Consider the following 17,354-nt stretch of genomic DNA (forward strand, 5'->3'; position numbering starts at 1 on the left):
GCTTGCTTGTGCTCCACCTCACAAGGATCCCCCTTGCCACGGGGGAGGAGGAGCGGGCTGCGTATAATGTGGCTTGCATGCCGGATCTGCAGAGCCCAGGTCTACTTGCCATGAGAGTGCACAGTGAGTGGACCTGGCCGCCAGGACACAATGGCCGAATCGACCTGTCACGTTTTGTAAGGTGGGTAGACCTGGCCAACGCGCATGTCTGAAGGCCAGGTCTACTTGCCAAGGCATTGTTTGGAGAGTAGACTTGACCACCCATCTGAAGGCCAGGTCTACTTGCTATGGCATCGAACGGGGGGGAGTAGACCTGGCTTCTGCATGTCTGAAGCCCAGGTCTATTTGCCATGGCTCTGCAAAGTAAGTAGACCTGATCTCCGCACATCTGAATGCCAGATCTATTTGCCATGGCCATTTGGCCTCTGCACGTCTCAAGGCCACGTCTACTTGCCATGGCTTTGTAACATGAGTTGACCTGGCCTCTGGACCCATACAGCTCAGGTCTATCTGCCATAGATTTGCAGGGCCAGGCCATTTGGGCCAGGGGAAGCAGGGGAATGCCACTCCTTGGGCACACTATCTGATGGTGCAGCATGCTCCTATGCACCACAGTAGGGCCATTTCAGCCCAAAGCAGTCCCAGTTTGACCCAATGTGCAGTGCAGGAACACTCCAGGGCCCTTTCTGCCCCCCTCCCAGGTAGAACTCCCAGGTTCCACAGCCACCCAATTCAGCTCGAATCGGGGGTGAATAAGCCGGCTGCAGGGTGCAGGAGTGCTCCTGGGCCCTTTCTAACCCCCCCCCGGCAGCACTCCTGGTCTCTGCAGCGGCCCAATTTGGGGCTAAACTGGGTGGCTGCAGGGTGCAGGAGCACTCCAGGGCCCTTCTCCCGCCCCCCAGCAGCTCTCCCGGCTCTGCAGTGCCCAAATCAGGCCTGGGATTGGCTGGCGGAGGGAAGGGTCCACCTGCCAAACCCTCTGCAGACCAACTGGGGTGAGGAGGTGGCAGGATGGACGGGCCCGCCTCCCAGCCCTTGGAGCACTGCCAGGCCCAGCCACCCTGTCCTCCCCCCGCCCAGATCGGGGTGCGGCAGAGGGGGCAATGCCATGCTCGGCTGCCCTGCCCTCCCATTGACCAGATCATGTTGTAGTGAAGGCAGCAATGCCTGGCCCGCCTGCCCTTTCTAGAGCCCGTTGTATTTTTCCCCCACAACGGGCTGTGTTGCTAGTGCTATAATAAAGTTGGTTAGTCTTAAAGGTGCTACTGGACTCTTTACTATTTTGCAACTACTGGCTAACATGGCTAACTCCTCTGGATCTATGAACATATAAATGAAGCCCCTCTTTATTGACTTCCTTTCTAATCTGCCTTTCTTTCTGCCTGGCTCAAGGATGCTAATTAAAGAGGGGGCTTTGCAGTGGGGCCCCAGGGAGGCCGGTTCTCTTCTGTCAGCCTCCCCAAATCTCCTCACCTGTGATGAAGAGTTTGGTGAAGTGGTCATTCATTTAGCAAACGTCTTCTCAAATGTACTCATGTGCACACCATACACACATGCAGAGCTGCTGTTTAGTTGCAGGGAACTCAAGTTGCCCAGACTCAGCTTGTTAAAAACCTAAACATGTAATTTGGCCCTAACAACACCGCTAGAATAAATGCCGTTAGTCTTCGCAGTACCCCTGGCCTTCTGTTTTAATTCATGGGCTAGTCTCTGCTTGGCACTGGAATGTGTCACTGGTTGGTGGCACACTTCTGCATTGATTTTTCAAAGAAGCTTTCCTGGAAGCAGACGTAGCAGCCCATAAGGAAGGGATTTCAGCCTGGCCCTTGAGCACTGCCCCCGGATACCTGCCCATTTCACCCCTCTGGGGGAGTCTCCCGGCCCTGCAGTCAGGGATAGTCTTTGCATGCTCCGGGCAGTCTTTGATCTTTGAGAAGGTTTTCGAGCCAAGGATCATTTCCTGCTTCCCCGGGGTGAGACTGATCCCTTGTTTATCACACAAAACCAGCTGGACCAGGGGCTGACCAGCGCATCGCCTTCGTCTATTTCACTTCCCTCCCAGCCCAGCCCCAGGAGAGGAATGCAGTGTGTGTGTGTGTGTGTGTGTAGAGGGGGTATATCACAGCCCAGAACCTTTGGGCCCATCTCCCAGGAGAACTATGCAGTCCAGGCTCATCGTCTTCCTCCTAGGGGTCTCTCTCCTCTGGGCTGAGCTGCCGTCCTCTTCTTCCACCCATCGTGAGTGTGAGTTGTGTTTGCTGGGGCAGTCAAGGGTGGGCTGGGATTATGCCTGGTCCATGGCATCGTCTTGTGCAGAGAGCGTGCCTCGGGGAAGGGTGGCGTTCTTACAACTCACCTGTCACAGCTAAGCCTGCTCTCGTTTTGAAGGGTCTCCCCTCTGTAGCCCAGGCACGGAACTACAGAGCTTTGCTAGATCTCTGGGCTTCTGCCTCCCACAGCACAAAACCTACCACTGTCCCCATCAGCATTTACGGGCGTGCCGTAGCAATCCTGGCTTCTGATGGCTTCCTCTTCTCTACGGTATGGTTTGTGCCAGTCAGCCTCGGGCATCAGCTGGTCTTTCTGCTCCCTCTTTGGGTGTTAGGTGACTGTGGAATTGGTTTCCTGCCTCTGTAAGTTCCTTGTGTAGAAGATGGAAGGAGAGAGGGACAAGCATCGCGCTCTTGCCAAACTCACGGGCTTCCAATGGAGCTTTTTATTGCAGCCCTCAAAATGCAAAGCCCACCCTCAGGCTGCAGGAGGTTCTGTCCAAGGGCAGCCCACCTGCCCAGCATGAGCATCGTGACCAGCAAACAGGGCAATTACGGGCTGACAGCAGCCAACAAAGATCTTAATCCCCGTATTTAACACAATGCACATTAACTTTCTCTTATGGTTGTTGTGGGTTTTCCGGGCTGTATTGCCATGGTCTTGGCACTGTAGTTCCTGAAACTACAGGAACTACAATGCCAAGACCACGGCAATACAGCCCGGAAAACCCACAACAACCATCGTTCTCCGGCCGTGAAAGCCTTCGACAATACAACTTTCTCTTAACAAATGTTAATGATTCTACTAAAGTGCAAGTGCAAACAAGTAAGTGCAAGTACAAAAATGCATTTCACCCCTTCATCTTAACAGGAAATAAGCAGGTAAGTACAAATTCATAAATATTTTTCACATCTCATCGTAACTCATTGTGACCAGCTTTTGACCGAAAGAAACAGATGCGGTTGCAAATTTGGCGAGCTGAGAATGAAATATGAAAATTTTCCCAAGAGAAAGTGGTGACAAAACAGGAAAATAGCTAGCATCCTGTCGGGAATTTGGGACTCTTTGGGGGGTACTCCCATGTTGAAACTGCACAGTGGGGTCCCCCTTACGACTAGAATACACATTCATTCAGGAGGTGACCACCTTTAGAGAGCTACATCCTTCTGTACCTGTGGAAGAACAACACTTAAAATCAATAAAAACAAGAAAACAATAATTCTAAAATCAACATACAATAAACAATAATAAAATAAATTAATAAATTAAAATAAATTAACCAAATACAATAAAGTGCAATGGTGAGGAGATAGAGCTGCAGTAGCGGGAAAATGGTGTGAACATTAAGCCGTGTGGATTCGGCCCTGGCCTTCTGCAAACTGTGCAAAACTGAATTATTCAGGAGGGCTTTTTTACACAGCCAGGAGGGCAGTACTGTAAGGAAATGGTTCAGAGATGTTTGGTAAAGGGATAGAGATTGTAGACTATACGACATTCTACTGTCTGTTGCCGTGTGCTCCTCCTAGGTAATTTCTGCATTGTGTGACATGACATGTTTAATTGCTTATTCATTGCTTCAGCGTTGGTTTAGCTCTGTATCAGATTTCTGCTTGTTTTTAAATTTTATGCTATCCAAACCGTGTTGCATTGTTCATTGAATGTTCCAGCCATTGATCATATTGATTTATACCACATGATCCACCTTGAGTCTCAGTGAGAAAGGCAGATGACAAGTAGCATAAGTAAAAATAAGTATTTTTAAAATCCTGCAAAAAGTTGACTTCTGAGTAGTTATGCATTGAAACCCATACATATTGTGCACTTGGAATAACTGGGCATAGAGCTGGGGAACCCTGGGTCCCCACACTCCCAGTCCAGCACGCTAACCACTATGCCATCCCGTCTCTTCTTCCTCCCCCCCTCCTCCCCCCAGTTAGAGACTTCTGCTCCTACCCCTGGGACTCTGGGCCATGCAGAGGCGTTGAGCGCCGCCTCTTCTATAACGCGACCTCCCAGAAGTGTGAGACGTTCCGTTATGGCGGGTGCCTGGGGAACCTAAACAGGTTTATCACTCTGGAGGAATGTCAGCGCAGCTGTGGGAAGATTGGTGAGTGGGTTGAGGGTCGGGGTGTGGGTGGGACCCAAGAGGGAAAAGCCTCCCCCTCTCCCACAGGATTCAGACTGCAGAAATCACAAGGGGCTCTTCTTTTTATTGGCAGTGTGTTGTGCTCAAACACATGCATCAACACACATTCTCTTTTTTCTTTGCCCACATCCCATGCACAAATGGGCCCCCGTAGCCCTCACATGCCCTCCCACCCCTTGCCCAGCCCTCCAATAAAAAGCAAGGGAAGGAGATCAAGGAAAGAACAGAATTAGTGCCAAGTGGTAGGCAAAGCTCCCAAAAAGCCGAGAGGGGCAACTGGTGGTGAGTCTCCCCAAAGACCCCACAAGTCATCGCAGACGTCATTCCTGGATTGTGCCTTTCTGGGCAAAGGAGGACCCGTTCCTTGTGGCCGGATCCAGCACATCCCTCACTGGTCATTCTGCACCAGGGGGGCCCAGTCCTTCCACACGGGGGGACTCCGGTCCTTGCAGCTTCCTGGTTCCTAGTCAGCCCTGTCCAGGGTCCTGGCTCTGCCCACATACTGCCAGCCTGAGGGAGGCCCCCAGACTCAGTGTAGGGGATGTTGTGGCACCTCCCACCTGGTGGCTGCCACCCCTATCCCGGAGGGTTGCTTTGTGTTGCAGAAAAACCAGGGTTTTGCCTCCCGAGCCCCAAAGGCCTCTTCGTAGAGTGTTCAACAGCTTGTGTTCATGATGGAAACTGTCCTGGGCCCCAGAAGTGCTGCTCCTACGGCTGTTCCCTGCGCTGCTCTGGCCCCATTAAAGGTGAGGATAAAACTGGGCAGGAGGGAGGGCCCACCAGAGCAAGGGTCTGTTTGTGTGTGTGTGTGTGTGTGTGTGTGTGTGTGTGTCTTGGTGAGAGGGGCCCTGAGGGAGATGGAAGGTGTGGGCCTCCTACAGAGGAAGGCCGGGGCTCTCACGCCTCCTGGCCTTCCAGGGCTACAGTCCAATGGTGCCATGACCAGACATGGCCATGGAGATTCCTCGGCGTCCCCCACAGGCCTCTTTATCCTTCGTGTGGCAAATCAGGTATTCCATCCAGCGGATGATGACAGAACATCCCAAGAATATATTCTGTCATTGTCAACTGGAATACCTGTGAAAATAAACAAGAGAAACATCCATTAAGAACATTTCTACAAGATTCTACATTAGGGGAGGACTCACCTGTTGGGTGTTTTCTTCTGACACTCTTGGATTTGTTGTGTAGCAAATATATACGGGGGGGTGCCATGTGATTTATAATTGAAGGTTTTGTATTATGACAACTGTATTATGATTGTTATGATGAATAATATATAAATGGTTCTAATAGTTCAGCACCTTAGCATTCGGGTACTTTAACCTCAATAAATGACTCCCATGAAGAGAATTAGGGCAGCTGCTGCCTAGACAAGAGCTTCAGTTACTTTACAACACAATATGCCATGTGATGTCCATGGTGCCTTGATTGTGCAGGACTGGGTCCTCTTCCCACAACTCTCCCAAAAGTTCTTGCGTACCGTAGCTCCTTCCTCGGTGAGGCACCCATTGCCTCCGGAGCTCAGATTCAGTTGTGCCGGGAGGCCCAGCCTCACCTTCCCAGCCTCCCCTTCCTTTTACTGGCCCACCTCCATTTTTGCCGAGAGATTCTGTCATACTTTGAAGGCTATTCCAGATCTGGCAAAGGCATTCTGGCTAACCAGACAGTAGGGGGTGATGCTCACAAACCGAAGGGGCAACAGTATGTCTAAACACAATGCATTGTATGCGCTTCCTCAGTAGGCTGTGTGCTCAAATTTGGTTGCTCTGAATGCATCTTAAGGAAGGGATGCAACCAACAACCCAAAATATCAAAAAAGCCTCCCAGAAGTATTCATGCGAGGCAGAGCAAGCCAGGGAGGGGGAAGAGACTTGAAAGCAGTTTTGGGGGGAAGCTCGCCTGCCCCGCTCTCGTTCTCCCCTTTGCAACCCCCAGACTTGTGCCTGCTGCCTGCTGAGACTGGCCCCTGTGACAATGTGGTCCTGCGCTGGTTCTACGACTGGCATGCGAAGAAGTGCCAGAAATTCACCTATGGTGGCTGTGCAGGGAACAAGAATAACTTCAGGACACACAAGGCATGTCAGAGCAGGTGTGCCCAGCAAGGTAAGGGTGTGAGCCGGCAGGTGGGGGCCTGTGGGAGAAGGGAGGTCATCTCTGGGGGGGGGCTTCTGTTTCCCGGGAAACACTCACATTCCCTCTAGGCGACCCAGACCTTCCCCACTTCTGCTTCGTTTCTTTGTAACTGTGCCTCAGTCCTAGTTGGCACCTGCCCAGGACATTTCAAGTGTGTGTTCCTTTAAATAAATGAAGGCGTGCAAACGAGGTCTGAGCGAAGTGTTGCGCTGGCTGGTGCAAAGTCACTCCCTGCCTGTGGGCCTTGGCATTTGCCGTGAAGAAAGTGCATTTCTCCCCATGCGAAGCTACTCCAGGGCAGGTGGCTCAGCTTGAACAAGAGGCTGTGCCAGGGCAAACCTCCACGGGGGGGCGGGGGCAGCAGGCGGGGCGCTTCTGCACCAGCCAACATCACATTTCACTCAGGGCAAAGAAACTGCGAGGCAGCCTTGGGGCAAAACGGCCCAGGACAAAAATCCTGAGCTGCTTCTCGTCCCAGCCCCCCAGCGGCCTCTGGCCCCTTTGCCAGCCTCCAGCCCTGAACCACCCCCTCCCATTCCTGTGCTGGGGGTCCCTGGACTGGCCGCCTGGAAAGCTCCTTCAGGGTTCTTCTGATGGACTCCGGCCACTGAGGGGTCCAGACCGGTGAGACTGAGAGGTCCTCTTACTTATACACTCTCAGGTCAGTTTCCCCTCCATGAAAAGGAAGGGGGGGCACTGAACTCCGTCCCAATGGTCTCCTCCCCAGACTGCATGGTGTAATGGTTAGAGCTTCAGACTAAGCTCTGGGAGCCTAGGTTTAGACCCCCTCCATGGAAGCAGGGCTTGAGCCCAGCAGACCTTAAGTTTTGTGCACACTCAGCTACAAAGCCCCAGCTTACAGTCCATGACCACCCAAGTTCAGCAGGGAAACACCCCTACCCCCACCCCCGCCAAGTGAGTCAAAGCCACCCTGCTGCTGGCACTCTGAGCCCTTGGCACATCTTCCTCCTGGGCAGCATCTGCAGGCCCCCAGCCAGGGGCCCTGTGTCTTTCAGAGCTGTGCGGAAAGGCGCAGGCAGGGCTTCTCTGTTCCTCATGTAGCCGAGGCCCAGAAGGCAAGCCCCGGCTCCTTGCAATTCTGGTCTCTGTTCAGCTGTCAAGGGCACTCCCAAGGCCAGCTCTGCGGTTGCCACTGACTGCAGCTGATGGCTTCTCCAGCACCTGCCAAACATCCCCAGAGGAAGAGACACCGCCAGGCAGTGGGTGACCCAGCAGTGGTGAAAGGGAGTTGGCAAAACCCGTTGGCAGAAAAGGATGTGCCTCCTAGAGGGCTCCTCGGTGTCTAGATGCAGAGCCCACTGGTCTGCAGGGCTTCTCCCTTCCCACCTGCATGAGGATATGGGGGGGGGGGTGCAAGACACACGTGAGAAGGGGCAAATTGGTTTGTGTGTGCACACGCGCCTGTGTGGACAACAAGCATACCCCCCTACATGCACACAACATCCAGTGCTTGGGGGCTGCATCAGCCAGGGGTGCTGGATCCTGACGGGATCTTCCTTTCCACTTCTCCAGGATCTTCCTAGCATCACAACGCCCTGAATGAGAAAAGCTCACCCTGATGCTCCACAGGAAAAGGGTGGTGGGCACGTCTCTGCTTGCTTTCCCAGTCAGCTGCTCCTGCAGGCTCTTTCAAGAGGAGCCGAGGGGATTCTCTTTGCAGCCTGAGCCCTGGGCAGGGATCTCTCCAAGGACTGGCTTCAGCCTTCAATACAACGCCAATTCTATCCAAAAACCGGTGTGAGTTTGTGGCAGCAAAGCAATCGAACATCCTGGGGCGCCTTAGCAACCCACAGATTTCTTGGGGCAGAAGCTTTCATGGCCAAAGCTCACTTCCTCAGACGCAAGGAGCATCTGTCAGGTGTCTTGTGCAGAACAGATGGGGACTAGGACTTCTCGTGACTTGGAGAATAGGCACCTGTTCACGCAGCTTAAAATCACGTCCCCCTTTTTGCAGCTGCATCACACTGCAGACGCGTATTCTGCTTCTGAGCACCTGCAGACCCGAGCTCCTTTCCACCTGGACCACTGCCAAGCCAGGTACCCCCCCCCATCCTACATCCATGCATTTCCTTGCATTTCTCCTTGGTAAATTTCATGTTTGTTTGTTTTTAGTTTCAGACAGGGCTTTTTTTCTGGGAAAAGAGGTGGTGGAACTCAGTGGCGGAACTCAGGACCGCACAATGACGTCACTTTGGGTCAGCTGGAACAAGGGGGGAGGTTTTTAAAGTTTAAATCACCCTAGGCGAAAATGGTCACATGGCTGGTGACCACTCGGTGGCGCAGAGGGCAATCTAAACTCCCCTCTGTCTGGAGATCAGGGGGCGGGGCCACCGGCCATGTGACCATTTTCGCCTAGGGTGATTTAAACTTTTTAAAACTCGCCCCTTGTTCCAGATGACCCAAAGTGATCATTGTGAGGTCCTGGGAGCGTGCACACACTTTGCGTACACACATGTGGTACCAGGGGCATCACATCCCGCCAAGAGTTGCCCCCTTTGCTGGCAACCCGCTGAGTTCGGCCACCTCTTTTCCCAGAAAAAAAGCCCTGGGAATGTGCCTAGCCTCAGGACACGGTTTGCCCTATAAGAATCAGGGCTCTGGCCTCATTTAAACTGTGCACATTTCCAGGACCCAAGCTCTCCTCCCTTAGGGTCACTTCCCTGAGCCCCTCCCTCTCTCTCCTGGTCAAGAACTCTAGACATTTGGAGCCTCCTTCCCCTGTGGACTGCCTCACTCCCTTGCCTTGGATAGGTAATTATTGCCCTGAAATCCCTCAACTCTATTCCACTTTCATCACTGCTTTCCTTAAGAGCCTGTGTGCTTGTGCATTGCTTCTTGTGTGTGTGTGTGTGTGTGTGTGTGTGTATTTTCTTCTGTTGATAAAAATACTCCTTTTGCTCAAGATCACCAGCCTCATCTGCTACCTTGTGGAGGAGACCCCGTAAAAATTGGTGGAGTTATCCTGCAGTTACCCCTCTTGTTTAGCCTTCCTCCTTGTCGCTAATTCCCCCCACTAGCAAGGAGCCCTCCAGGTAACAAAGGGTGATGAAACAGACACAATATATTCTAGTATCAGAGATGATAGCGATATTGTTTAAATGTTATTTTGTTTTATATGGCACCCTTGTACCAGTTGTCCCTTTGAGGGCTTTATCCCATAGAACCAAATACATTTTAATCCACTGATCCCAGCAAGAGACGAAGGGAAGAGATCCCACAAAGCAGTTCCAAAGGCAGCCACAGAGTCTCTAGGCAGACAGACAACGGGTGAGGATCTGCGGCGGCCTCGTTGGTCATTGCGGCAAAGCCGTCGCGCTCTCTTTGGGTTGAGGATGCCGCAGAGCCGCTGCAGTCGACTAGCCTGGGAGACGAAGAAGATGCGCCGCATCTGTTAGGGTTGCCAGCCTTCAGGTGGAGTCGGGAGATCTCCGGGGATTACAACTGATCCCCAGGCCACGGAGATCAGATCACCTGAAGAAAATGACTGGTTTGGAGGGTGGACTCTATGGCTTTATACCCTGCAGAGATCCCTCCCCTCCCCAAACCCCACCTTCTCCAGGCTCCACCCCCAAATCTCAAGGAACTTCCCAACCTGGAGTTGGCTACCCTAAATGTTTTTAATAAGTGAGTGACTCAATTAGGTCCATGGAAGGGAGACAGGATGATGTAGGACCCCCCCCCCCTACTGAAAACACACGTAGGCTTTGTGATTCCAGAGAGAACGCCCCGAAGACAAGGAAGGCCACTTAGAATCACTGAACTTCAGGTTTTGAAAAAAGGTTTGAGAAGGCTGCCCTCAGGTGGTCATTTACTGAAATGACCAGTAGCAGCTCACCCAAAGACTTGAGAGCCGGAGCAGGAAAGGAAAGCTGGGAGTCCTCCTGCGCCTTCACCCCACATGTGGCTGTTCGCTGTCACTGCAGGAGGCAAGGCCGGATCTTGGGGGGGCGGGGCAGGGGAGGTTGCCTGCCCCGGGCATCATCAAAGAGGGGGCGGCAAATGGGCAAAGAGAAGAATCCGAGTTCTCCTCCCCAGCAAACAGCCGCTCGTGCCCAGCTCTCCCTCTTGTTTTTTTTTTCTGCCTCAACTCTCAAGAGCAAAGCACACCAAACGGTGGGACAGCCAGCAGAAGGCATGTGTGTGCGAAGGGGGAGGGGAAGGGGAAGGGCTCCACTGCCGCCCCCCCCCCCCAGGCCCCGGCAGCCGGCAGGCGCCTCCATTTGCTCCATCAAAGAGAGAGCGGCCTGTGCACCGGCAAGGAGGGGGATCTGCATTCGCCTCTCTTCCCAGCAAATAGGCGCTTGTGCCTCCTGGCTCACTCGCTTTTTTCCTGTCTCTGCATGTGCGCGCTGCTGCCCGAGGTGAGAAGAGCTTGAAGTGCCACCGTGCCAAAAGGTGCGCATGGAGGGGGAGGGGGGGCTCCTCCATCACCCCACCAGCTGGCAGGCACCATTCTATTTGCTGTATTTGCTCAGAGATCAGCACAGAGGGAGAGGATCAAACCAACCGAATAACGAATAAGGAATAAGGAACTGCAAATAAGGAACTGGGAACTGGGAACCAACTTTAGCTTCGTCTCTCATCAGGCCTCTGAGTTCCTTAAACTCTGTTTTCCTAATATCTAACATGCATGTCTGCCTATGAACTCCCTTGGCTCCCTACAACAAAAGGAATTCTAGGAGGAATGCTTAGCTAATGATGGATAAGATAATGTAAAGTTGTTATTATTAACAATTCATAGAAGTCAACACAATTTATTCTGTGGTTTAAGAGTTATTATATATCTATATTAAAACATTGATCATATATGTATATATAAAGAAAAAATATAAGGGGGTGCCATTTTTCACTTCTCCCCCCTCAAAAAATATGTAGATCCGGCCCTGGCAGGAGGCACCAGGCAAGGAGCCATGCCAACCTCCGGGGCTGCGGGAGCACCAACACCAGGGTGCTTTCAGAGCAAGGCTGCCTTCTGCTGGCAAGTTCAGTCCTGTGTACTGCGGCTGGCAGAAGCTCTCCAGAGACTCAGGGCGGAAGAGGGTCTTTCTCTTCGCTCCTTCCCCCAGAGATGCCACTGGGAGTTGAACCTGGGTCCTTCTGCATGCCCAGCCTGAGCCCCCTGCGTGAGGCCGACTTCTACTGAGGCAGGCCCTTGTCTGCTCAGGCTGGCAGCGTCTCTCCAGGTTCTCAGTCTGATGTTTCCTACCTGTCCCTTCCAACTGGAAATGCTGCCAGGAGCTGAGCTGGGGCCTTCGGCGTGCAAAGCAGATGCTCCGCTACCGAGCACAGCTCCTCCCTGCAGAGCGCCACGAGGTCCTCTGGCAAAATCCCTGCAGGAAGGGGAGTCTTCCCAGCGCATCGCGCCTTGGTTGTTCTTAATGGCTCACACTGAACAGCTTCTGCAGAGAAGGAAGTCTTCTTAAGACGATTTCTAAAGCTCCTGCGGTTCCTCCAGAACCCGTGGGGGCCTGGGGACGTATCCAAACGCGAGCCCTCTTCGCTGTTATTGATGCTGAGGTCTGACCTGGCTCTCTGCTCCCTCCCTGAGAAATGGTCAGGCGGCCGCAAAGGCATGGCAATGGAGGGGGCGCCTGCACTGCCAGGAACGTCAGCCTCACACCCCCATGAAGTCACAAACACTGAAGTCCAAATTTGAAAGGTCTCAGGAACCACAGACACACGCAAGGCAAAAGAGAGTGGCCAAATTCTCCACCCAGCAAAGCCCCCAGAGACCTAGTGCCTTGGCTGAGTTGCCTCCACGTTCCAAAAAATCTCCTTGAATGGGCCAGGCTGAGAACTAGGGCTCCACCCCACCCCTTCTGTTCTGCCTTGTTTATATTATGATTAGGGAAACTGGAGGGGGCCCACCATCCAAAATGCTTTGACATGTTATTTATGGTGTTCTTTGGTTTTTAATTGTATGTATATGTTTTTAATGCTTTTGAGCATTTTACTGTAACCCACCCTGAGCCCGTTCGCAGGGAGGGAGGGCTATAAATTGAATAAATAAATAAATAAATAAATAGGGAAAGACTGGAGTCAAGACAGCTAGGCAGAGGAGGTCTCTGTGTTGGGGGGGGGGCTTTGGCAGCCCCCTCCCCTTCAGAGCTCTCATTCTGCCTCCTCAGAAGTTGCTTCCGCCAGCGGTGTGCTGGACCATGGCTCAGACCTGGGATCTTGCCCCACAAGGTCTCCCCACACATCGAATCCAGGTGCCCCCTCAGCATCGGCACCCCCTTCTTCACTAAGCCTGCCCTCTTCCCCCTCCGATATGGCAGCCAGCTCTTCGCTGTCCCCCCCACCCCACCAGTCATGGTACTCATTGCTGTTGAAGGGGGACTGATGCAGCCCGTAATCCAGTTCGCTGTCAAAGGTTTCTTCCTTTCCGTCGTTGTTGCTGTTGCTGGAAAAGGAATCATCCTGTCTGCCCTCCTCCTCCTCACCATCATCACCATCATCGTCACTCTCCCCCTCTTCAGCAGTGTCGCTGCCACCATCAGCATCCTTCTCCGGTTCCTCCTCGGCTGCAGGCTTCTCAGCTGCAGGCTTCTCACTGTGCTCTGGCTTCTCCTGAGGGGCTGGCTTCTCAACAGGCCCAGGTTTTCCAGGAGTGACATGCTCAGGGCCAGGAGGCTTTTGCCCTGGTTCAGGTTTCTTTCCAGATGGTGGCTTTCCTCCAAGTGCTGGTTTGTCGCTAGGGGTTGGCTTTTCCCCAGAAGTTGGCTTTTCATCGGATGTGGGTGAGGCATGAGCCATGTGAGTCACGCAAGAAGCTGGCTTCCCGGCAGAAGTGCGCTTTTCACTGGAGAAGGGTTTCCTCGGGGTTGTCCGTCCAGCACTCGGCCCTGGCGTCTCACTAGACACTGGATATTTACACTGCACAATATTAGAAGCTGGCTTTTCTCCAGGTTTGAGTTCCCCACCAGAGACTGGCTTCATCTCTGTACCAGCAACCTGGGAAAGAGGTGAGGATCCTGCAGAATCTGTATGTAGGGAAGATAATATGTAGCACAGGTGATAATATATAGCACAGGTGATAATATATAGCACAGGTGATAATATATAGCACAGGTGATAATATGTAGCTCAGATAATGTACAGCACAGGTGAGCTGTCTGAAGCCTCTCTCTTGTGCAGAGTTACTGCTCCCAATTTAGTCCCAATGTTATGAGAAAGGAATGCCTTGGCTGCCCTGTGGCCATTTTTCATCGGTCCCCGTAAAGATACCCCCAACATGGACGTGACTGCAGGATATTTTCTAAGAAGCAACCTGCCTCTTTTGCTACAGAGTCATTCTGAGGGGAACGGATGCTTCTGGGGAAATGCTCAGCTTCCCTGCTGGTGGCTTGTCTAGCAGAGATGAGAATACTAAAGATTTGTGAGGAGTGGCACATATGCTAGGAAAAATTAACTCACAAGTAAGCACAGAAACAAAAACATAACTCATGGCTTCCAATGTCTCTACACTAATACGCAGAGTATGGGAAACAAGCAGGAAGAAATTGAAGTCCTAATACAGGAAGGGGACTATGACACAATAGGCATTACTGAAACTTGGTGGAATGACATCCATAACTGGAATACTAGGATTGAGGGATACAACTTGTTCAAAAGGGACAGACAAGTAAGGAAGGGGGAGGAGTAGCATTATATGTAAAGGATGTACATACTTGTGAGGAAATACACATATCTGAGCATGAATGGGTTCATTTTGATAAAAGCAATGTGGAATGAGTAAAAGCTTCTGATATTAATGCCCCAAAACTGGTGTGCAGGTTTCATCAAGCCTACCTAGAAAAACCAGGGCCTTTTTGAGGGGGAGGCATCTTTGGGGGGCAGTATGTCAGATATACCCCAGCATATCTGCCATGATTGTCTTTCTGTATAATGTATTATCTGATCCTCTGAGAGTATACAAAGGTTCTCTCTCTGAGCTGGGAGAGAATGCTTAATTATTTGTCTTGCAAATGTTTGAGTAACAGTCCCCGGGCAGTCGGGTAGAGTGACCTTGAAGTCTAGCTGAGACTGCAGCAAGTGTCTGAAAGACTTAAAGAATGTGTTTATGCTTTCCTCCCTGTGTTCTCACACTTTGCGCGCTCAAACTCTGACAGACTTTCCTACACTATTGGGGGTGGGGTTTTGATCTATAATTCCCTTAGCTTTGGTTACTAGCCTCATTCCAGCCAATGACTTTGTACAGCTAACTTGATAATGGTATGCTCATCAATAAAGTAACTTTGACTCATACACCGTGGGTGATGCAGTGAAGTACTTTGGGATAAACTTTGGGATACCTTGCAAGACCTGACAAAGAGTCTCTGGGTAAAACTATTATGTTCAGGGTCTGCTATAGACCACCAAGCCAGGCAGAGGACTTGGATGAGAAACTCCTAGAACAAATTACAAAGTTCACAAAGAGACGGGACACAGTGGTCATGGGAGATTTCAATTACCCGGATATCTGTTGGAAGTTTAACTCTGCTAAAAATGAAAGGTCAAATAAATTCCTGCCTTGTCTTGCTGATGACTTCATTTTCAAAAAGCGGAGAGGGAAACAAGAGGTTCTGCTGACTTGGACTTGATTCTCACCAACAGGGAAGAACTGGTTGACAAGGTGGGCACCCTGGGTAATTTTAGAATTTACAGTCTTGGGGAAGGAAAATGCTGTATGTAGTCAGGCATATAGGTTGGACTTCAGGAAAGCAAATTTTAACAAACAAAGTTATGCTGGGTAGAACCCCATGGTCAGAAATACTTAAGGAGAAGGGAGTTCAAGAGGGGTGGGAGTTTCTTAAAGGAGAAATATTGAAAGCACAATCACAAACGATTCCTATGAGAAGGAAAAAGAGGAGAAGCCTAAAGAAACTACAGTGGCTCCATAAACAGCTTTGTAAAGAGTTGAGAAATAAAAAAAGACTTATTTAAGGAAATGGAAGGAGGGCCTCATAATCAAGGATGAATATAAACAAATAACCAATGCTTGTCGAGAGAGTATTAGAAAAGCTAAAGTTCATTATGAGCTTAGGCTAGCAAGAGATGCTAACAAAGAAGTGTTCTTTGCTTATCTTCAAAGTAAGAAAACGAGCAAGGACATGGTAGGCCCATTGCAGGGACAGGGAAGTGAAATTGTAGCAGGTGATGAAGAGAAGGCAGAACTGCTCAAGTCCTGCTTTTCCTCAGCCTTCTCCAGCGAGGGAGATGGTGCTCAACATGGCAATAACAGAACACATGATGGGGGAAGGGAGTTACAGCCTAGGATCGACATAGAGATAGTACATAAACACCTAGTTTCTTTAAATGAAACTAAGTCCTCAGGGCCAGATGAATTGCATCCAAGGGTACTAAAAGAACTTGCGGATGTAATTTCTGAGGCTGTGTCCATTATTTTTGAGAATTCTTGGAGATCAGGTGAGGTGCCAGAAGATTGGAGGTGGGCAAATGTTGTCCCCGTCTTCAAGAAGCGGGGAAAGGAGGATCCAGGTAACCACCAACCCATCAGCTTGATGGCTATACCTGGAAAAGTGTTAGAACAAAAGTCCTGGAGCCTTTAGAAAGGATGGCTGTGATTACTAAGAGCCAGCACGGGTTTCTCAAGAACAAGTCATGTCAGACTAACCTCCTCTTTTTTTTTAGAAAGTTACTACCTTGCTGGATCAGGGGAATGCTGTAGACATAGTTTATCTCGATTTCAGTAAGGTTTTTGATAAGGTTCCACATAATATCCTTGTTGACAAGTTAGTAAAATGTGGTTTGGATCCTATTGCAGTTAGGTGGATCTGGAACTGGTTGACAGATTGCACCCAAAGAGTGCTAGTTAATGGTTCCTCATCCTCTTGGAGAAGAGTGACAAGTGGAGTTCCTCAGGGATCAGTCCTGAGACCTTTTCTGTTCAACATATTTATAAATCACTAGCAACAAAGCCCGTTGTGGTGGGGGGGGAATACATCAGGCTCTAGAAAGGGCAGGCAGGCCAGGCATTGCTGCCTCCAATGATCTGGTCAAGGGGAGAGCAGGGCAGCCGAGCATGGCATTGCCCCCTCTGCCGCACCCCGATCTGGGTGGGGGGAGGACAGGGTGGCTGGGCCTGGCAGTGCTCCAAGGGCTGGGAGGTGGGCCTGTCCATCCTGCCACCTCCTCACCCCAGTCGGGCTGCAGAGGGTTTGGTAGGTGGACCCTTCCCTCCACCAGCCAATCCCAGGCCTGATTTGGGCACTGCAGAGCCAGGAGAGCTGCTGGGGGGTGGGGAAGGGCCCTGGAGTGCTCCTGCACCCTGCAGCCACCCAGTTTAGCCCCAAATTGGGCCGCTGCAGAGACCAGGAGTGCTTCCGGGGGGGTTAGAAAGGGCCCAGGAGCACTCCTGCACCCTGCAGCCAGCTTATTGAGCCCCAATTCGAGCTGAATTGGGTGGCTGTGGAACCTGGGAGTTCTACCTGGGAGGGGGGCAGAAAGGGCTCCTGCACTCCACAGTGGGTCGAATTGGGACTGCTTTGGGCTGAAATTGCCCTACTGTGGTGCATAGGAGCATGCTGCACCATCAGATAGTGTGCCCAAGGAGTGGCATTCCCCTGATTCCTCCACCCCAAATGGCCTGGCCCTGCAAGTCTATGGCAGATAGACCTGAGCTGTATGGGTCCAGAGGCCAGGTCAACTCATGTTACAAAGCCATGGCAAGTAGACGTGGCCTTGAGAGATGCAGAGGCCAAGCGGTCATGGCAAATAGATCTGGCCTTCAGAAGTGTGGATGAAGCAGGCCATAGCCTAAAGTGAGTGGAAAATTACC

At 51.4% G+C, this 17,354-nt stretch overlaps 1 protein-coding gene across 1 annotated transcript; it reads left to right on the top strand.

Moving 5' to 3' along the window:
* Positions 1-2,793: 2,793 nt before the first annotated feature.
* Positions 2,794-11,717, top strand: LOC129330459 (kunitz-type serine protease inhibitor bitisilin-3-like). The gene is made up of 5 exons (XM_054980494.1): positions 2,794-2,860; positions 4,205-4,378; positions 5,023-5,163; positions 6,356-6,523; positions 11,641-11,717. Exons 1-5 carry the CDS (start codon positions 2,794-2,796, stop codon positions 11,715-11,717), a joined length of 627 nt encoding a protein of 208 aa, XP_054836469.1.
* The last annotated feature ends 5,637 nt before the right edge of the window (positions 11,718-17,354 follow it).

The sequence above is a fragment of the Eublepharis macularius genome, chromosome 5, assembly GCF_028583425.1.
Source record: "Eublepharis macularius isolate TG4126 chromosome 5, MPM_Emac_v1.0, whole genome shotgun sequence".
NCBI lineage: Eukaryota > Metazoa > Chordata > Lepidosauria > Squamata > Eublepharidae > Eublepharis > Eublepharis macularius.

Coding starts and splice junctions, on each gene's coding strand:
- LOC129330459 (XM_054980494.1), top strand. CDS start 2,794: ATGAGCATCGTGACCAGCAAACAGGGCAATTACGGGCTGACAGCAGCC. Junction 4,379..5,022: donor GCGCAGCTGTGGGAAGATTG/GTGAGTGGGTTG, acceptor TTTGTGTTGCAG/AAAAACCAGGGTTTTGCCTC. Junction 6,524..11,640: donor GAGCAGGTGTGCCCAGCAAG/GTAAGGGTGTGA, acceptor TCCTTCCCCCAG/AGATGCCACTGGGAGTTGAA.